The sequence below is a fragment of the Scomber japonicus genome, chromosome 19, assembly GCF_027409825.1.
Source record: "Scomber japonicus isolate fScoJap1 chromosome 19, fScoJap1.pri, whole genome shotgun sequence".
Classification (NCBI taxonomy): domain Eukaryota; kingdom Metazoa; phylum Chordata; class Actinopteri; order Scombriformes; family Scombridae; genus Scomber; species Scomber japonicus.
In genome coordinates, this window is record NC_070596.1 from 29124566 (window position 1) to 29145337 (window position 20772).

Genomic DNA, 20772 nt, shown 5'->3' on the forward strand with positions numbered 1-20772 from the left:
ACACACACAAGGAAATAAAAAGAACAGAAAGATCAACAATAACTCTCTTTATCTGTGTGTGTGTGTGTGTGAGACAGTGTGTGAGACAGTGTGTGTGACAGTGTGTGTCCTATGTGTGTGTGACAGTGTGTGTGTCCTATGTGTGTGTGTGTCCTATGTGTGTGTGTGTGAGTGTGTGTCCTGTGTGTGCCCTATGTGTGTGTCCTATATGTGTATGTGTGTGTGTGACAGTGTGTCCTGTGTGTGTGTGTGCGACAGTGTGTGTCCTGTGTGTGTGACAGTGTGTGTCCTATGTGTGTCCTAGGTGTGTGTGTGTGTGTGACAGTGTGTGTCCTATGTGTGTCCTAGGTGTGTGTGTGTGTGTGACAGTGTGTGTCCTGTGTGTGTGTGTGTGTGTGTGTGTGCGACAGTGTGTGTCCTGTGTGTGTGACAGTGTGTGTCCTATGTGTGTCCTAGGTGTGTGTGTGTGTGTGTGTGTGTGTGTGACAGTGTGTGTCCTATATGTCTTATATATGTGTGTGTGCGTGTGTGTCCTATATATGTGTGCCTCCTCCAGCTCCACTAGAGCTGTATAAATCTATAAATCTATAAATCATGTTTTGTGTCTCTCTCTCGTAGCAAACTCTGGACAGCGGTCGTATCGGTATCGCCGGTCAGGCTCTCGGCATCGCTCAGGCTGCTCTGGACTGTGCTGCAGACTACGCTCAGAAACGCACCGCCTTCGGAGCCCCGATCGGCAAACTGCAAGCCATCCAGGTAACGATGCCTCCAGTAATTAGCCTGAGCCCAACTTTCATTAAACTGCTGCAGTGTATCTATAACATGTCTTCTCTGATACTCATCATAAAGCTTTATAATGAGCTTCCTTCCTACCTCCTTCTCTCTTTCTTCCTTCCTCCCTCCTTTCCTTCCTTCTTCCTTCCTCCCTCCTTTCCTTTCTTCCTCCCTCACTCCTTTCCTTCCTTACCTCCTTCTCTCTTTCCTTCCTTCCCCCTTTCCTTCCCTCCTCTCCTTCCTTTCTTCCTTCCTCCCTCCTTCCTTCCTTCCTTCCTTCCTCCCTCCTTTCCTTCCTTCCTTCTTTCCTTCCTCCCCCCTTTCCTTCTCTCCTCTTCTTCCTTCTTACCTCCCTCCTTCCTTCTCTCCCTCCTTTCCTTCCTTCCTTCTTCCTTCCCTCCTCTCCTTCCTTCTTCCCTCTTACCTCCCTAACCCCCCCCCCCCCCCCCCACTTTCCTTCCCTCCTCTTCTTCCTTCTTCCTTCTTACCTCCCTCCTTCCTTCCTTCCTCCCTCCTTTCCTTCCTTGACTCGAGGAGGGTTAATTAACAGGAGGGTTAATTCAGCTTTTAAAGAAAGATTAATTATCAAACTTGTTGATTTAATTTCCTTTACCGTCAACCAATCAATACTTCTTTTTTTTCTTCTTCCATCTTCTAGTTCAAACTAGCTGACATGGCCGTGGCCATCGAGAGCGCTCGTCTGCTCACCTGGAAAGCCGCTCTTCTCAAAGACGCCCAGAAGCCGTTCTCTAAGGTAACGTTAACCTCTGAAACAGTAAAGGCTGATTTATACTTCTGTGTCAGACCGACGGCGTAGCTACAGCGTACCTACACAGAGCTCGGACCCCTACGCCATAGCCTGACGTGCACCTCCAAAAAATCCTAACTACGCGTCACAGCAACGGTCCGGTCAAAGCGTCAGTTCCTCCGGCAGTTGCTTTATTTATTAATAATGAACAAAAGGTGTTTTCTGTTATTAGAGCACATAGCACAATGCTACATGCTACATGCTACATGCTACTGTGACCGGAAGATAAACAAGGATACAGATAGAGACTCCTCTGAAACCACACACACACACACACACACACACACACACACACACACACACACACACACAGAGACACACAGTCTCACACACATACAGAGACACGCACACACACACATACAGAGACACACACACACACACACACACATACAGAGACACGCACACACACACATACAGAGACACGCACACACACACACGCAGAGACACACACACACACGCAGAGATACACACACACATACAGAGACACGCACACACACAGAGACACACACACACACAGACACACACACACACACACACAGAGAGACACACAGATACACACAGACACAAACACACATACACAGACACACACACACAGAGACACACACAGAAACACACAGTCACACACAGTCACACACACAGACACAGACAGACACACACACACACACACACACACATACACAGTCACACACACACACACAGTCACACCCCCAAGCAACACGTTCGCTCCGACGCAGAAGTATAAATCAGTCTTTAGTCTCACTTCATTCACAGCTGTGTGATATTAACCTCTCTCCTCTCTCCTCACAGGAAGCAGCCATGGCCAAACTATCAGCGTCTGAAGCCGCCACCTTCTGCTCACATCAGGTCAGAAAACAACAACAAGATAGGCCTGATTTACTAAGATCCCAAATGAATACTAAATAGCGTGCACAGTCCAATAGATTGTGTGTTTTGCAGGTGATCTACTAAGATAACTGTGTAAATGAAAACAGGAGCAACAGGTGCAGACAGTAATATTTAAATGAGGGTTTTGTGTCTTAATGGAGAGTTTGGACGAGCAGAAAGCTGCAAGCGTAAAATGAAATGTGATCAGGTTCTAGTGGAAGAGGTTAACTTATATATTGAGTTATAATAAAAACTAATATTACCAGAAAAACACACATATGAGAGAGTATGCTGTTAGTAAAACCAAAAATATTAATATGGGTGGAAAAAAATCTGTCATTGTGCCTCCGTCTCCTCGTCTCCATGGTAACAGCTAGTTAATACCTGCTAGGGGTGCAACGAATCAAAAAACTCACGGTTCGGATCGTTCCTCGGATCAGAGTCACGGATCGGATCATTTTTCGGATCAGCCAAAAAAAAATAGACAAGACAAATAAACATGTTTTCATATGTCAGCTACGTGTTACGTCTGTGTGGTAGGCTAACCTAGGCGACTGGTTTGTGTGGCAGCGCGAGTATAAGGAAACAGACGTAGCACTAGAGGCAGCAGTTATCGTTACAGTAGTCACCGAAGTCTAGCCTACTTTTATTTTCCATGCCCACTGTTCTACATGTTGTACACTGAGGACAATAAATCACAACGAGCCATAGTTTGCTTATTGAAAAGGGAACTGTTGCAGACTTTTACCCAGAGCGTGTTAAGTAGCTCTGTCCCTGGAACTAGCAGGAATGGTTACAGCTGTGTGTGGACTGAACATGCGCACATTTTTTTTTTTTTTCATAAATCAATCCGCGTATCATGCGTGTGCCAAACCGAAATAGATGGTCCGAACGGATCACGGACCAATGATGATCCGTTGCAGGCCTAATACCTGCCCTTCAAAGTTATTATTTATAGACGCAGTTACCATCAGTAAAATTACCTTCAGGTTTGGTAAATCACAATGCGTGTGCTAAATAACTGTGTGAATTGGAACATTTATTTCCTAGGCTGTGCGCAACACACACTTAAGGGGTTAAAACGCCTCATATTACATATTAATTAAGGTAAACATACTAAATGGACAGACTGTGAGTATTATCTTTTTGCACAGTTGAAAGATGCAAACCTCAGTGCACCATGTTAGTAGATCAGCTTGTATATTTTTTGCACACGCAGAGCTTTAGTAAATCAGGCTCTAAGAGTTTAAAAAAAATACTGATTAAAACTTCCTGATTGCTTTTTTTCCCCTAACTTTTATTTCGTTGTGTGTTAAACCAGGCGATCCAGGTTCTGGGTGGGATGGGTTACGTAGCGGACATGCCTGCAGAGAGGCATTACCGAGACGCCCGCATCACTGAGATCTACGAGGGAACCAGTGAGATCCAGAGGCTGGTGATCGCTGGAAACCTCCTGAAGGAATACCAGCAGTAAACGGACATAATCCCAAAATATACATGACATCACCTCCTCATCCGTAAAGATAAGATAAAGACGACGTGAGCGATCACACTACGAGAAGATCAAAGAAGATTCAGCCGAATTTAAACGTTTAATTACCTCCGCTGTCTAAAGAAGGGCATTCAGGAATACCTGTCAGTTTCACACCTGCCTCCAAAACTGCCTTAACAGAGTCAGTAATGTTCACAGTTTAAAGGGTCAGGTCACCCAAAAGAAGTAGAAATAACTTTTACCTCTATAGTCATGACAATAGTGATAATAATAATGATTATAAAATACTGTATTTAAGAGAAAACAAGAGGAAAAAGAGGAAATTGCTTGGTTACAGTTGCTATAGACGACCGAAAAAACACCTCAAACTATCAAATGGAGAAAAAAACTAAGAAGTAATTACTGAAAATACCCCAAATTGTACAAAGAAAACAATCAAAAGTATTAAACACACTATTAAATAAAGTATAACCTCCATTAAATCTCCATTAAGTCTCGTTTAAAATCTGCCAAATCAGCTCAACTATCGCCATGGTAACCCTTTCACTGAAAAAAACTCAGCGACTATCGACTATCACTGGATTACTACGATACTGGAAAAAACGTAACCTCATGTCTGGACAGTGAACGCACCGTGAGTAGTAGCAGCAGCAGTCTGCGTGTCTACACCACGAGGCGTTCAGGTGCAGCATTGAGCGTCGGTCACCAGAGTGTTGGAAGCACTCAGAGCCCAATAAATACAACTGAAGGTGACGAGTTTAAAAGAAAAAGGAAATAGACTTAAAGTATAAAGTTTTAGGTCTCTGTTACACCGCGTAGATTAAAATAAGAGCGTATCTAAGAGGTAAAAATTCAATGATTCTCAGGTAAGTTCTTTATCTTCTATCTCTCTAGTTTCTAAGTGGATTTATGGAGGTTTATATCCGACAGACATTGGGAATAATTAAATCCTCAGACAGTGAATTTGAAAATGACCTTAAGCCTCTTTGGGGGTTTTAAGGTATTTAAATAGCTTTCATGTTACTGCTGCAGCTCCTCTAATGATGATAAGAGGTAATTAAGTCACTTCCTGTTGTTTTTTTTAGACCAGTGAATCCTCTGCAGCAGCTCCAGTACAAAAAAACAAGACTCTTATTTACTTCCTTGTGCTCCAAAAAATTAAAAATTATATGTTTGAGAAATTAAAAAAGCAAATATCCAACTTTACTTTGAATAATCCATAAGAAATAGTTCCTATAAATAATAATAATATTCTTTAGTTTGACAAAATAATCCCAACTCAAGGTCCTCTTACTGTTTTTTGTCCATATTGGATAATTCTGCACCTCCTGATTTACGTCCAGCGCCAACATTCAGCTTCAAAGCTTCTTTTAAAAATATAAAAAAATAAAAAATAAAGCTTGTAAATGGATTATTTTGTCAAACCTAATCAAAAAAGAAAAGATCTCCAGTTGATTTTTGGGTGAACTGGCCCTTTAAGAAAGCCAGTTTTATTGTGTTAATTGAAATGATTGTTCCGGTTTTCACCACCAGGGGGCGACGTGGTGCCTTCATTGTTTCTTGACCCCATTTCTGCTTCAGTCACCAGAAATGCTGCATTAAAAATCTCTTTTTTTTTTTCTTTTTCCTCTCTTTTCTTTCAGAGTGTACAGAGTTGCCTCCTTCAGTTTGACTCATGTGAGCTTTCTGAATGTCAGAGTTTAATACTTGAATCATGAACATTAGCTTGTTTGTTTTTAGAGAAAGTTAAAAAAAAAAAAAGCAGGTTGAGGTTAAATCTGTGAATAAGAGGCTGGAATGAAACGTTTCTGCTCCACTCTTGTGTTTTCTTCACAGACCTCTTTGTGCCTCCAATGTACATATTTTATTGTAATTTATCGTGTGCAGATGATGATGATGATAATAATAATAAAAACACAATTCCTATTAATATTAAGAATTATGGGTTTTTATTTCATCCACTGTGGTTGAAAGTAACAAGTAATGCAGATAAACTCAATTTGAGCTACTTCAGTTTTATACATTATATTTAGTGATTACATATAAAACATTTAATTATCTTTATTATCTTGATTATTAGCTCCAGCTTAACCCTTTATAGGACACTCATTGAAAGGAAGGGAAGGAAGGAGGGAGGAAGGGGGATGAAGGAAGGGAGGGAGGAAGGACAGATGGAAGGAAGGACGGAAGAAGGAAAGAAGGAAGGGAGGAGAGAAGGAGGGAGGGAGGACAGATGGAAGTAAGGAAAGGAAGGAAAGAAGGAAGGGAGGAGAGAAGGAGGGAGGGAGGAAGGACATGGAAGGAAGGAAAGGAAGGAAGGATGGAGGAAATAAGGAACGAGGGAGGGAGAAAGGAAAAGAGGAAGGGAAGAAAGAAGGCAGGGAGGAAGGAAAGGAAGGAAGGAAGGAAGGATATTTTGGGATATTTACAGAAGTTACCAAATATAATTATTTGCCCAATAAAGGGTTAATCTACAAGATTAAACATTCATTATTTATTAAAGGAATCTAATTGAGACCTTTTAGAAACAGCTTTAATATACATAAGATGCTTTTATCTATTGTGTTCTTATAGTTTATCATACTCATAATTGTTTTTTATATTTATATATATTGTGTCTTGAGCTTGTTCAGCACTTAGGTTGTTTTAAATGTGCTTTGTTAAACTTTGACTTGATTTGATTAGATCACAATAAGATGGTTAACTCACGAAACAAACTTAAATCAGTCAGTATGAAGAACAGCAGAGGAGCCAGTGTCTCTAACTTAAAGCTGTGCTGCATTATACTGGAAACCAGTCAAATCCCAGTTCAGAGTGTTTATGAGGAGCTTTTAAAGCCGACCTGCTCTGTGATGAGGCATCGTCGTTATCAGCTAGATGTAACGTCACTCAGCAGCTTCCATAGTTCTGGGCTCAGCCTTAAAGATCGGTTCAGGAGTTCAGGCCCCTCAGCTGGCTCCTTTCACATCAAAAGGAGCCAGCTGAGGTGGTTTGGGCCCCTGGTGAGGAACCTTAGGCCCCTGGTGAGGAACCCTGGGCCCCTGGTGAGGAACCTAGGGCCCCTGGTGAGGAACCTTAGGCCCCTGGTGACGAACCTAGGGGCCCTGGTGAGGAACCCTGGGCCCCTGGTGACGGATCCTAGGGCCCCTGGTGAGGAACCTTGGGCCCCTGGTGACGAACCCTGGGCCCCTGGTGAGGAACCTTGGGCCCCTGGTGACAAACCCTGGGCCCCTGGTGAAGAACCTAGGGCCCCTGGTGAGGAACCTTAGGCCCCTGGTGAGGAACCCTGGGCCCCTGGTGAGGAACCTTGGGCCCCTGGTGAAGAACCTAGGGCCCCTGGTGAGGAACCCCGGGCCCCTGGTAAAGAACCTTGGGCCCCTGGTGAAGAACCTAGGGCCCCTGGTGAGGAACCTTAGGCTCCTGGTGAGGAACCTTGGGCCCCTGGTGAGGAACCCCGGGCCCCTGGTGACAAACCCTGGGCCCCTGGTGAGGAACCTTAGGCCCCTGGTGAGGAACCCTGGGCCCCTGGTGAGGAACCCCGGGCCCCTGGTGAGGAACCTTGGGCCCCTGGTGAGGAACCCCGGGCCCCTGGTGAGGAACCTTAGGCCCCTGGTGAGGAACCTTAGGCCCCTGGTGAGGAACCTTGGGCCCCTGGTGAGGAACCCCGGGCCCCTGGTGAGGAACCTTAGGCCCCTGGTGAGGAACCTTGGGCCCCTGGTGAGGAACCTTGGGCCCCTGGTGAGGAACCCTGGGCCCCTGGTGAGGAACCCTAACCCTCCTGGACACCTCCTTTTTAGAGGTTTTACAGGTACATCTGTGTGGGAGGAGACCCTGAACACGCTGGAGGGGTTACATATCTCTCCTGGTCTAGGAGGAGCTGATGATCGTTGCTGGAGAGAAGGAGGTCTGGGTTTCACTGCTCGGCCGAACGTCATCGTGACCCGACTCTGGTTGGAGTCAGAAAACGGATGGATGGAGCTTAAATGAAGAGTCTGCTGTACTGGATCGGATCAACCTGAGGTATGGTAGACCTTAGTTTACACTAAATTCCTGGATGCTTATTAGTATCATGATGTCATCATTTGACCCCAAAGACACTTAACAATGGAGCCAATGTAGCTTGATATTGCTGTTTGACTTCACACTACACCAACTACGTTTAAACAAAGTGTCTAAAGGTATTTTTTCGTTTCTAAGATAGCAAAGTGTAATCTCCATCCTAAACTAAAATAAGAAATTAACAAAATAAAAGCCCAACACTCCAACACATGCCGGAGGGAAAACAAGAAACGCTTCTCCAGCTCAGTGTTTCAGGCTATAAAGAGAATGATGATTCTTCTCACTACTCCTTAAATCCTCTTCTTAGTTTACGCTAAATTCCTGGATGCTTATTAGCATCATGATTACATCATTTGATCCCAAAGACACTTAACAATTGAGCCAATGTAGCTTGATATTGCTGTTTCACATACTTCACACTACACCAACTACATTTAAACAAAGAGTCTAAAGGTATTTTTTCATTTCTACGATATCTCCGTCTTAAACTAAAATAACAAACTAACAAAACAAAAGCCCAACACTCTAAAACATGTTGGAGGGAAAAACAAGAAAGAGTTCTCCAGCTCAGTGTTTCAGGCTACAAAGAGAATGACGATTCCTCTCACTACTCCTTAAATCCTCTTCTTAGTTTACGCTAAATTCCTGGATGCTTATTAGCATCATGATTACATCATTTGACCCCAAAGACACTTAACAATTGAGCCAATGTAGCTTGATATTGCTGTTTGACATACTTCACACTACACTAACCACATTTAAATAAAGTGACTAAAGGTGTTTTTTCATTTACGATATCGCGATGTTAAACAAAATTAAACTAACAAAATAAAAGCCCAACACTCTAAAACATGCTAGAGGGAAAAATAAGAAAGAGTTCCCCAGCTCAATGTTTCAGGCAGTCGGGATACAAAAAGAATGACGATTCCTCTCACTACTCCTTAAATCCTCTTCTTAGTTTACGCTAAATTCCTGGATGCTTATTAGTATCATGATTACATCATTTGACCCCAAAGACACTTAACAATGGAGCCAATGTAGCTTGATATTGCTGTTTGACTTCACTCTACACTACCTACATTTAAACAAAGTGACTAACGGTATTTTTTCATTTACGATATCGCGATGTTAAACTAAATTAACCCTCCTGTTGTGTTCGAGTCAAGGAAATAAGGAAAGGAGGGAGGGAGGGAGGAAGGAGGGAAGGAAGAAAGGGGGATGGAGGAAGGAAGGAAGGGAGGAAAGGAAATAAGGAAGGAAGGAAGGACGGAGGAAAGAAGTAAGTAAAGAAGGAAGGTAGGAGGGTGGGAGGAAATAAGGTAGGAGGGTGGGAGGATGGAAGGAAAGAAGGACAGAGGAGAGAAGGAAGGGAGGAAGGAAGGACGGAGGAAGGAAAGAAGGTAGGAAGGAGGGAGGAAGGAAGGAAGGAAGAAAGGAGGGGGAAAGGAGGAAGGAAAGGAGGGAGGGAGGAAAGAAGGGAAGGAAGGAAGGAGGGAAGGAAGGAAGAGTCAAAACAGATGGGTCAATTTGACCCGGGAGCACAACAGGAGGGTTTAACTAACAAAATAAAAGCCCAACACTCTAAAACATGCTGGCGGGAAAAACAAGAAAAGGTTCCCCAGCTCAATGTTTCAGGCTATAAAGACAATGACGATTATTCTACTACTCCTCATATCCTTACCCTTCCTCTCAGGTGCTTCTTCCTCACCAACAGAGGAGACAGGTAGAAGTAGAGGTAGAGCAGGGGGGTCAAACATGCGGACCGTGGGCCAGAACCGGCCCGCCAAGGGGTCCAATCCGGCCCACTTTCCTTCCTATCTTCTTTTCCTTCCTTCCCTCCTGTCATCTGTCCTTCTTTCCTTCCTCCCGTTCTTCCTTCCTTCCTTCCTTCCTTTTGTCTTTCCTTCCCTCCTACCTTCCCTGCCTAATCCCTTTTCCTTCCTTCCTTCTTTCCTTCCTCCCTTTCTTACTTCTCTGCTTCTTTGTTTCCTTCTCTTCCTTCCTTCCTTGTCTTCTTTTCCTTTCTTGCTTTAATTCCGTCCTTCCTTCCTTCCTTCCTTCCTCCCTTTCCTTCTGTTTCCTTCCCTTCCTTCATTCCTTCCATCCTTCCTTCCTTGCTTCTTTCCTTGTCTTCATTTCTTTTCTTCCTTCCTTTTGTCTTTCTTTCCCTCCTACCTTTCCTTCCTAATCCCTTATCCTTCCTTCCTTTTGTCTTTCCTTCCCTCCTGCCTTTCCTTCCTAATCCCTTTTCCTGCCTTCCTTCCTTTCTTTCCTTCCTATCACTTTTCCCTTCTTTCCTTCCTTGTTTCCTTCCTCCCTTCCAAACTTTTTTAATGATCCGGCCCACATGAGATCAGATTTGGCTGTATGTGGCCCTTGAACAAAAATGAGTTTGACCCCCCTGAGGTAGAACAACATCAAGCCGGGCCCAACACCGCCCCCTACAGGCCCACACCAAACCAGCACCATGCCACCATACCACCCAGTGCAGCGATGTGACTCACTGACATGTTTTTAATAGTTTTTTTTCACAACAGCGGAGGAATGAGATATCACACGCTGACACACACACACACACAATACTCGTTAGTAGATTGTTGCTTCGGATCCAAACATGAGATTTATTGACAGGAAGGAAAAAATATATAATTTATGATCCATTTAAACAACATTTTCTACATCAAGCCTGTTGTTGAGGATGTGTGTGTCCTTGAAAATCAGTGAATCACCAGCAGCTTCTTTGTTGTGGCTTGATGTTTTTTTCTACGTCGTGCACGCTCGTCTTCTTGTTGATCCACGTGAGCGAGTGGGGGCACTGATTGCTCCGCTGGTGCAGATCTAGGCCAAGCTTCCTGACGCTGGAGTTTGCACCCTGCTGATTGTGCTGATCATGACGATAGTCTGCCGGCTGCATTGTTAAAACCGGCCTTGTGCCTCTCCTGCCTCTGGGCCATTTACCGCAGGGTCCACACCAGTCGTTTAGCGCTCCATCAGGGTGTGTGAACCGCTGCCTTGATTATTTTGACGTCACTTTCTGGCTCTTGTCTGTTTCCTTTCAGTTGACCTGCAAACAAGCACTCGTGTAAGAACATATTATATTGTGTGACCTCTGCCGTGTCATCTGTTGTGTGTTGTGTGTTTTGCTGCTGCTCTGATTTGATTTGCAGGTGCTGAAGATGTTTCCAAGTTATTTAAATCGGTTCTGCAGCTCAACTTCAAATCTGTAGCTGCTCCAGTTCTCCTCCACCTCCTTCCCCCAGATCCCATCCTTTAATTAACTTTTATTTAACAAAAGATACACATTCATGTTCAACCCATGCAATGACGTGTAGTGTCCAGGAGAGGATTGATGGGATTGATGAGATTGATGAGATTGAGGGTCAGGCTTTGAGTCGGTTGAGGAAGAAAATGAAGCTGGCAGATCACAGCACACTACAATGCAACACAATACAGTATAGTCTAATCTAATTAGGTCAGAGTGATACACTTCCTTCCTAATCTGATCCTCAAAGGGTCCCCAGACTTCAAGAAGCCAAAAAATTAGACAAGGTATACTGACTTTTTTTAAGATATGGACAGAAAAGCATTGACATAGACTTTTTAGGTAAAGACATGTTAATCCTTTTTTGCACTAATCATACCTCAGACGCCTTTTTTAATGTCGTTATGTTACTTTTTTCTTCTTCATCTTTGCTTTTATGCACCAAAACACCCCAACACACATCCACCTATCATGCATAACCCCCCCCCCCCCCCCCCAACCGCCCCATGTCGTAATTAAGTTAATTTAATTAGATTTATAAATGTTTCAATAAACTCTGACATGGTTTGCTCCTCTTGTGTTGCAGCCACTTGCGTCTCTGACCTTTGCTCTCATTAACGTGACGATCATAATGATGCTCTACATACATATTTATACTGATTATACATGTGTGTGTGTGTGTGTGTGTGTGTGTGTAGGTATAAGTGTCGTCTTTATATTCATTAATAACAAGGACAGGCAGTTCAGACAGGCGGTTGTTTTTTTCACTTTATTAGAAAAGTATTTTATATTAAAAAGACTAGAAAAAAAATTACATGAAGTAGAAAAAACACTGTACAATGTATTCAAATGCAAATTCCCTCCTTTGATCACAACATGAGTGCACATCGGTCTGAATGGGCTTCACTGTCTGCTGCTGCATGTTCACTGTGGGAACCATGATTAGTCCAGTGATGGAGAGAAAGAAGGAAAAGAAAAGAACAATATCTATTTACAATGAAGCTCTGCAGCGTTTCACACACACACACACACACACACACACACACACACACACACACACACACACACACACACACAGAGCCATGATTACAATATGAACAAACATGAATCTCTTAAAGGTTTTTTTTTATGTATGAATCTGTGAATGTGCAGATACTCAGACCCTCAAACTTCACCTGAAGCTTCATGAGGAGCATCAAGCAGATTTAAACTCATCACGAGCTTAAATTAACTTTCTCTCTGCACACACACACACATATTTGAAATAACCTAAATAACATTCAGTCCAGTGTTTTGACCCTGCTGACGCCCCCCCTCCCCCATGAAGAAGAAGCTTATATTTTACAGTTTCATGTACAACAGTTAGACCCACAGTGTGCTTACAATGTCTCCAGAGCAGCGCCACAGTGAGCCACAGAGTCCCTGATGTTCAGTTCAGAGGATCTTCACATCATCTCAACCTGAAGCTGCTCATGCCTCAAACTAAAAGTCCACAACTTATATAACAACAGTCACTTTATACATAATGCTTCTTGTCAAACTCTCCGTTGGATGTGATCGTCTTGGTGGGGGCGTATTTGATGGGATAGGTGCCTCTGACCCCCGGAGAGAAGGAGCAGCACAGCAGGGTCCCGCCGAGCAGCAGCAGCGCAGTGGCCGCCCAGCCGATGTAGATGGCGGCACCGATCTCTCTCTTCTTGGACGGGGGCAGGTTCGGGTTGTGGAAGTCCACGATGATGTTGTTGGCCATCCAGCAGAGCGGGACCAGCACGAACAGCCCGCTCACGATGTACAGCACCCCTCCTGCGTTCACCACTTTAGCCTTTATCGACTCTTCCTTGAGGCAGTTGGTGCACTGCGCCCCGGCGACGGTCACGGTGAGCGCGACCACCCCGAGCACAGCGGAGACGATGGTGAGGGCGCGCGCCGTCTGCAGGTCCTGAGTCAGGGCCAGCACCGAGTCGTGGATCTTGCACTGCATCTGGCCCGTGCTCTGAACCACGCAGGACATCCACAGACCGTCCCAGATGGTCTGAGCCACCACGATGTTGGAGTCGATGAAGGCGGTCACCTTCCACATGGGAAGCCCGCAGGCCACCATCACCAGCAGCGAGCCGGTGACGCACAGCGCCAAGCCGAGGAGCTCCAGACACGCAGCAAGCATGGCTCTCTGTCACACTGATACTCCTTGTAATAAAAGTAGAGGGTCTTCAGGGTGTGGGGTTCTCCTCTCAGCTGTCTTCTCTTGATGCTCTGTGCTCTGGGAGACTCTCAGGCTGCTCATTTATGGGACCAACGCTGCTGTTGCACCTCCATCAAAACAAAACGGGCAAACTTTCAGCCAATCAGCACCAACATGCATCCGTGTCTCAGCCAATCAGAGGTCTGTAGGAGCCTCAGCAGCAGCATCTCGCGCGTGCACGTGTGCGCACTGGAGTGTTTACCAGTTGGAGCTCGAGCGCACCAGATGTGTGGGGTCTTCCTGTGATTCAGAGTGAAGAGAAAATCAGTCTCAGGCTTCATTAGAGGCACGAACAAGAGTCTCTAGCTTATAGTTTGACCACAAATGAAAGCAGAATAGAGTAGAATAGAGTAATGTGGGACACTTTTTACAATTCTGACTTGTTCAACATATCTACATCTATTAATCTAATTCATTATACCAACACTTAATATCATTATGAAATCCCTGAGATGTTTGCTAGTTAAATTAGAAAGACTATTCTTAGATAGCCTATTGTACTCAAAAGGAAAATGGCACATATATTAATATTCTTCGTGTCAAATCATTTCAGAATGAGCAGATTTTATAATCTGGGACACTATTTTTTTGTTTTTTAGGCTTAGAAATACTTTAATTTATATAAAGCAGCCTTATCTGATAAAACATTCTGAAATGTGCGTACCCATATTTGGTCATTTAATCTTGTCTGCCTGCAAGTTGTTTTGCTTTCTGAATCAGATTGTTAAAAAACCCTAGTAGCCTAATGTTAAACAATATAATTATACTAGTTATAGCTTTAGAATAACTGAATAGAAAAAGCCCCACATTACTTTAATCCACTCAAAGCACAAATCTGTCTAATACTAAATATGCTGATACTAGAAGTTAGATGTGAGGAGACAAAGAGACACAGATGTTGTGATTTTGGAGCATCCTGTTTGACCAAGGAGAGAATAATCCATGTTAAAGTCACACCCAGGGTTCAAATCCACACAAAGATCAGGATTCAGATGTATTCCAGATATTAAACCGGACCTGTTGGTGTAATATGACAGAACTGCTTTATGTTAGTGGCTCTATAACGTCTCAATCATTCTCCATTAGTAGTAATTACAATGAAAATAGAGACAAGTGCAACCATTCAATCCAATAAGCAGAATATTCCTTCCATTGTTGCTAATGTGAGTGTTTATATTTAGACTTCAGACTGCACTCATGAAACTGGGGCACATATTTAAACTCTCCGCCCCTCCAGAGTGGTTTTTTCTCTGTGACTGACATTCTGACATATTTTTCTTTTGGGCTTAAAAACACACTCATAGACACACAGGATGCACTCCACACACAGGACGAGGCGACTGCATTGTGCTCAGACGGCATCGATGAAAAGTGCCTTCAGCTCAGCTCTGCGTTGTGTGTGTGTGTGTGTGTGTGTGTGTGTGTGTGTGTGTGTGTGTGTGTGTGTGTGTGTGTGTGTGTGTGTGTGTGTGTGTGTGTGTTCTTTAAGTGGAGCCTCGGTCAGACGTTTAGCCCGACTCGACCTGACGTACACATCCTATACGAGCCGCTGCACACTCAGCAGTCTGATGAGAGAGCCGGAGCAGAGCATGCTGGGCCGTCGGCTGCTTCCTGCTCAAACTTTAAAACCAGGTCACGTCAAAACCTGAAAGAAGGAAAACTGAACATTTAACACAGTTTCATAAAAGTGGACTTTATAGATTACTGATATGCCACCGCGGGAATCATAAGGCAAGCCAATGGCACAATGGCAACTCAATGTGCTTTATATGAAACAGAAAAACATGCAATTTGAGAAATATTAAAACATACAATTACCCCCCCCCCCCCCCCGAAAAATAGAAAGAGAAAAATAAAATGCTAGAATTGAGCTTTAAATATAAGATTGCAGCATAAAATAATAATTAGCTTTAAAATCATTAAAAGGACATAGAGTGCAAATTAAAGATTAAAATGTAAAGTGCTTTAAAAGAGCTCAATCATAAGCTCAGGAGAAGAGAAATGTTTTTAACCTGGATTTAAAGAGAGATAAGAGACTAATAAAGATGAAATAAAGATTTAAATAAGAGCCTAATGAAACAATCCTGAGGAGGAAATGCACCAAACTAAACTGATCATTTTGCATTAGTGTAATTTTTCAATGTAAAGTAGACTAATTACTTAAACCACAGCTGCAGTTCATCTGATTTAGTGACTCTAATTAAGAGCTGATGTTGACTGTTTTAACCCTCCTGTTGTCCTCAGGTCAATTTCAACCCAGGAAGACAACAGGTGTTAACTCAAAAATGAGGTGTAGTTTCATTTAAATGGACTTTACTGATTACTGATATGCCACCGTGGGAATTATAAGAGACAAATGAAACAATCTTGAGGAGGAAATGCACCAAACTAAACTGCTACATTTTGCATTAGTGTCATTTTTCAATGTAAAGTAGACTAATTTCATAAACCACAGCTGCATAAAGTAACCCTAATTAAGAGTCTATGTTGGCTGTTTTAACTTTCCTGTTGTCCTCAGGTCCATTTCAACCCAGGAAGACAACAGGTGTTAACTCAGAAATGAGGTATAGTTTCATTTAAATGAGACTTATTGACCATAATTACCTAAAATATGTGTAAAACCTGTTCTAATAAGATGGAATGAAGTTTGCTAAAATGGTCTAACACAGAATTGGGTGATAATTTAAACCTTTATGCTTTATAAAGTCAATTTTGACCCAGGAGGACAGACGTTGCAGGAAGACAACAGGAAGGTTAAAGGACAAGCAACACGCCAAAATAAAAGTCTTTAGAGTCGTCAAATAAAATGAAATAAAAGCATGAATTCAGTAAATAGAAGCACTAAAGCCTCAGAGTGATTTTCAAATCTTTAAATATGTCGTATGGATGCGATTCTTCCTCAAGTTTCTCTCGTTTAAAAAGAAACATCTTCCCTCAGATCATATCTAAACTGTTTTATCAGGTTGTTGCTGGAGAATCGTTAAAGTCTGAAAATAGGAACTGGGACAAAGGTTAGTGTGTTTGCATGTTTGCGTGTGTTTGTGTACATGCATGTGTGTGTGTGTGTGTGTATATGCGTGTGTGTGTGTGTGTGTGTGTGTGCGTGTGTGTGTGTGTGCGTGCATGCATGTTTACCACAGAGAAAGTGATGCGTGTCGATAAAGCCGGACCACACCTACTCTAATTACTCTGCTAACATCGAGGATGCTTAATCTCAATCTTTCAGTTTTAGTCATGAAGCTGGTGCATGTCTCATACGTTAGTTAGCAAAGGGCTGAATCAGTGCACTGGTATCTGGGTTGGGGTGGGGGTGGGGGTGGGGGTGGAGGGTAGGAGGGTAGGAGGGTAGGATGGGAGGGTGGATGCCACTGCAGATAAACACAAACAGGGTGGAGGAAGAGCTGCGCTGCCAAGATAAAGACTTAAATAACCACAAATTTGAGCTGAACTATAAATATTTGTGCGGATGTGTAACACTGAAAATAATCCCTTGTGCAGAAATATATATAATGCAAAGTTAATAAATATTACAGTGCCAAATACGTGACAGTGTTTTGGGATTGAGGACAGAGGTAGCAGGTGTTGGTCCAATGGGGACGTCAACATGCTGACAAACAACATTCCTGCAGCGAAACACAATCAGGACTCCTTCTGGAAACCTCGTTAGGTGAATTAAACATGATGTCACGTAGTAGGTGAGTAGGTCATGAAAATTGTGTTCCTGCAGCCTCAATAACACCAGAGCACCGCACTTAATTACAGTCCAGAAACATTATGTGTGTGTGTATGTGTGTGTATGTGTGTGTGTGTGTGCTGTGTGTTCATGGCTCCATGCATGTCCTCAGACGGCCAGATGCTTCCTCTTCGGTCTCTATGGCTGAGTGTTTATAGTTACACCAACATACTTCCAGCTCCTGCAGGCCTGGTGCAGAAACACTGAGAGTTACTGTCTGGAAAGTCAAGAAATCGTCTGTGAAAGTAAGTAAAATATCATAAAATAAACCGAAAGAGAATCAGTTCATGAAGCCACTGAAGCCTGACTCTTTTTAGATCTTTAATTACACATCTTTTGTACATCTCCAGCTCTGTATTAATATTCTGAGTCTCTACTGGAATATCTTTGCATGCTTTCCAGTTAAAAACTCCTTACTTATCTTCTACTGGTCCTTTATGCAGCCGCTCAGTTCAGCCTCTGTCTGTTAACATGCTGTTTTAGCTTCTGTCTCTTTAAGCTTCACCCCCCCCCCCCCCTCCTCCTGATGAGCCCACTCTGCTGTGATTGGTCAGCTAACATAAACTAACTATAGTAGCAGGATTTCATTTCATTACATGTTGGAGCTGAATCACATCTGAGACATGAGAGTGGAAACACCTTAGCAACCTCCTTAGCAACAAAGATTCCGGAATGGATGGTCGTTGCTAACGAAGCATTCAGAGCAGGTTTGAAGCCCACATGGAAACACCTTAGCAACCACCTTAGCAACCACGATTCCGGAATGGGCGGCAGTTTGTGGGTTGTTCTTGACTTGATGGCTCTTATGAAGTCTGAACAGTCATAAATCACATGAGATCCGATTTTTGCAAACCAGATTGAAACGATCTTTGGGAGGTAGTTTCAAATCTAATTTGGACAGATGTGTGTGAGTCTGAACAGCTCCAAACACTCATATCAGATTTGACTGTCCGTGATGTCTCTCTACGCTACGTCACTCTATGAGACACCAGACACGCTTATTCCATTTGTTGTTGCTAGGTGATATCACTGGAGGACTTATTCCAGTTGTTGTTGCTAGGTGATATCACTGGAGGACTTATTCCAGTTGTTGTTGCTAGGTGATATCACTGGAGGACTTATTCCAGTTGTTGTTGCTAGGTGTCATCACTGGAGGACTTATTCCAGTTGTTGTTGCTAGGTGATATCACTGGAGGACTTATTCCAGTTGTTGTTGCTAGGTGATATCACTGGAGGACTTATTCCAGTTGTTGTTGCTAGGTGATATCACTGGAGGCAACGGAGGACGTAAACATCAGTCCATGGACAGAGGACCAAACCATATTCTTAATCTTTGGGGAGATGGCTCTGTTCAAGAGAAGCTTGAGGGTTTGTTGTTGCTGTCGCTGTCGCAATTATATGACATCACACAATACACGCTGGATGACGCCTCCACTACGACAACGTTGCCACAGAAACCTGTCAGATTGGTCATTAACGTGGCCCAGTCTGAACAGAGCCAAATCCCATTTGGACACTTGATAAAAACAGTGTGAACAGTCAGGCCTAAAAATCAGATTAGAATCAGATTCGCCTGCAGTCTGAATGCAGCCTAAGAAACTCACGAGCCAGACAGTGATTCAGTTAAGAGGTGAGTTTGATGTTGAACATGTGTTCTGTACAATCATGTTTCTCTCCATTCAACACAAACATGATTAAAACACAACAGCCTTTGCTTTCAATGTTCTCTGAGGCTTATAGGACAAGTTCACAATTTTTCAAGTGTGTCTTAAAACAGGTCAGGTTCATAGAAGTTCATACTGTTCAAGATTTCAAGATTCATTTCATTGTCATTTCACTGAGTATTTGCATACAGAGAATTAAATGAAATACTGTTTCTCATCAGCTCCTGGATGTGAGAACACAACCGTTTAGCAGCAGTTTAGCATTAAATATCTCCTTCAAGTGAGCTTCCTATGTAAAGTGATGGAGGACTAAATCCACAGTGCGTCCACACAGTCATTTAAAGTCTCTGATCAGCTTCTATTGAGCTTCATCAGTGTGAGTTAGTCATATCAAGTGATATCTGACACATTTACAGTCTGTTTAGCATCAGATTCTCTCTTAGTGTACCAAATCTATACAACAGGACGTTAAACACACCACTGTTTCATTACAAAAACATGTTATAGTTTAGCAGCAGAACACAGCCTTGACTAAAGGGCCTGCAGACTTCAGTCCCTACAGTGTACTAGTAATACTCACTACGTAATGAGTCTCTGCAGGAAATGATTCAGTATGAGTGTCCTTGAAATAAGTGAAAGTGGATCAGTTCGTGCAGAGATTTTGTACTCAGTGATTTAATTGACCCTTCTTTATGTCCGCTGACTCTCTGTTTGATTGTGTGTGTGTGTGTGTGTGTGTGTGTGTGTGTGTGTGTGTGTGTGTGTGTGTGTGTGTGTGTGTGTGTGTGTGTGTGTGTGTGTGTGTGTGTGTGTGTGTGTGTGAAGCTGACTGACAGAAGGTGACGTGTTGGCAGGCGGTGGGAGGGCTGAGATGCAGCAGTGTTAGGATGTCCTGTCTCTTATCACTTCCCTTTGACTCCATTGTTCTCCGAGCCACCGGGAATATTCTCCTCCTCTTTTTCCACATCGACTCTTTTTATTATCCACATTGAAATGTCACCTGCTGTGGCTGTTTGGCACTTGCGGAGGCGCGAGGCCTTGGGGTTTTTGTTGTGTTGTGCGTTTGTCCGGTACCAATAATTGGCACATTTGTCAGATGTGTTTGTGATCTAAGGTTTGTGTGGGATCCGTCTGATCTTGTATTGTTCTGTTTTGACTTTAGTGAAGCCAGGATCATGCACAGCAGGACTCTTATACAGGAAGTTGTATCAGCAGTGCCCATTAACAGGTTTTGTGTTGTTCAGAACTGAAATAACGGAACAATGATTGGGGAGATTTGGCACAAAGTTTGGTTCAGACATTCCCAGATGTTCCCCAGAAGATGAATCCAGGTGTTCCTCTGGGTTTTCCTGTAGCGCCACCATGAGGGTGATAGTTGTGGTTTTGAGTGAAGTAGCTCAACAACTAATGTACGACTAATTATTATTTTCATCATCGATTGACTGATTATTAAGTCTATTAACCCTCCGATGGTCTTCCTGCAACTTTGGTCTTCCTGGGTAGTTTGAATTATACATTATCATCCAATTCTGTGTCTGACCTTTTTAGCCAACTTCATTCCAACATATCACCAAAGGTTTTACACATATTTATGGAAATCATGGTCATTAGGCCTCACTTACATGACATTATACCTCATTTTTGAGTTAATTCCTGTTGTCCTCCTGGGTCGAAATTGACCTGAGGACAACAGGAAAGTTAAAACAGCCAACATCAACTCTTAATTAGTTTCACTAAATCAGATGAACTGCAGCTGTGGTTTATGTAATTAGGCTGCTTTACATTGACAAATTACACTAATGCAAAAATTAGCAGATTAGTTTGGTGCATTTCCTAATTATCTTCACGGCTTT

General features: G+C 43.1%; 2 protein-coding genes across 2 annotated transcripts in view; one reads left to right on the forward strand and one right to left on the reverse strand.

Annotated features, from left to right (window-relative positions):
- acads (acyl-CoA dehydrogenase short chain) overlaps positions 1 to 5889 on the forward strand; it is a 13641-nt gene extending 7752 nt beyond the window's left edge. The window contains exons 7-10 of the mRNA XM_053339846.1: positions 619 to 756; positions 1433 to 1528; positions 2390 to 2446; positions 3789 to 5889. Of these exons, the coding sequence (XP_053195821.1) occupies positions 619 to 756; positions 1433 to 1528; positions 2390 to 2446; positions 3789 to 3941 (444 nt within the window). The 3' untranslated portion in view covers positions 3942 to 5889. The remainder of the gene's footprint in view (positions 1 to 618; positions 757 to 1432; positions 1529 to 2389; positions 2447 to 3788) is intronic.
- Positions 5890 to 12037: 6148 nt separating this feature from the next.
- On the reverse strand, positions 12038 to 13502 carry cldn5b (claudin 5b). The gene has a single exon (XM_053339878.1). The coding sequence runs from the start codon at positions 13442 to 13444 to the stop codon at positions 12797 to 12799; it is 648 nt and encodes a 215-aa protein (XP_053195853.1). The 5' UTR covers positions 13445 to 13502; the 3' UTR covers positions 12038 to 12796.
- Between the last annotated feature and the right edge of the window lie 7270 nt (positions 13503 to 20772).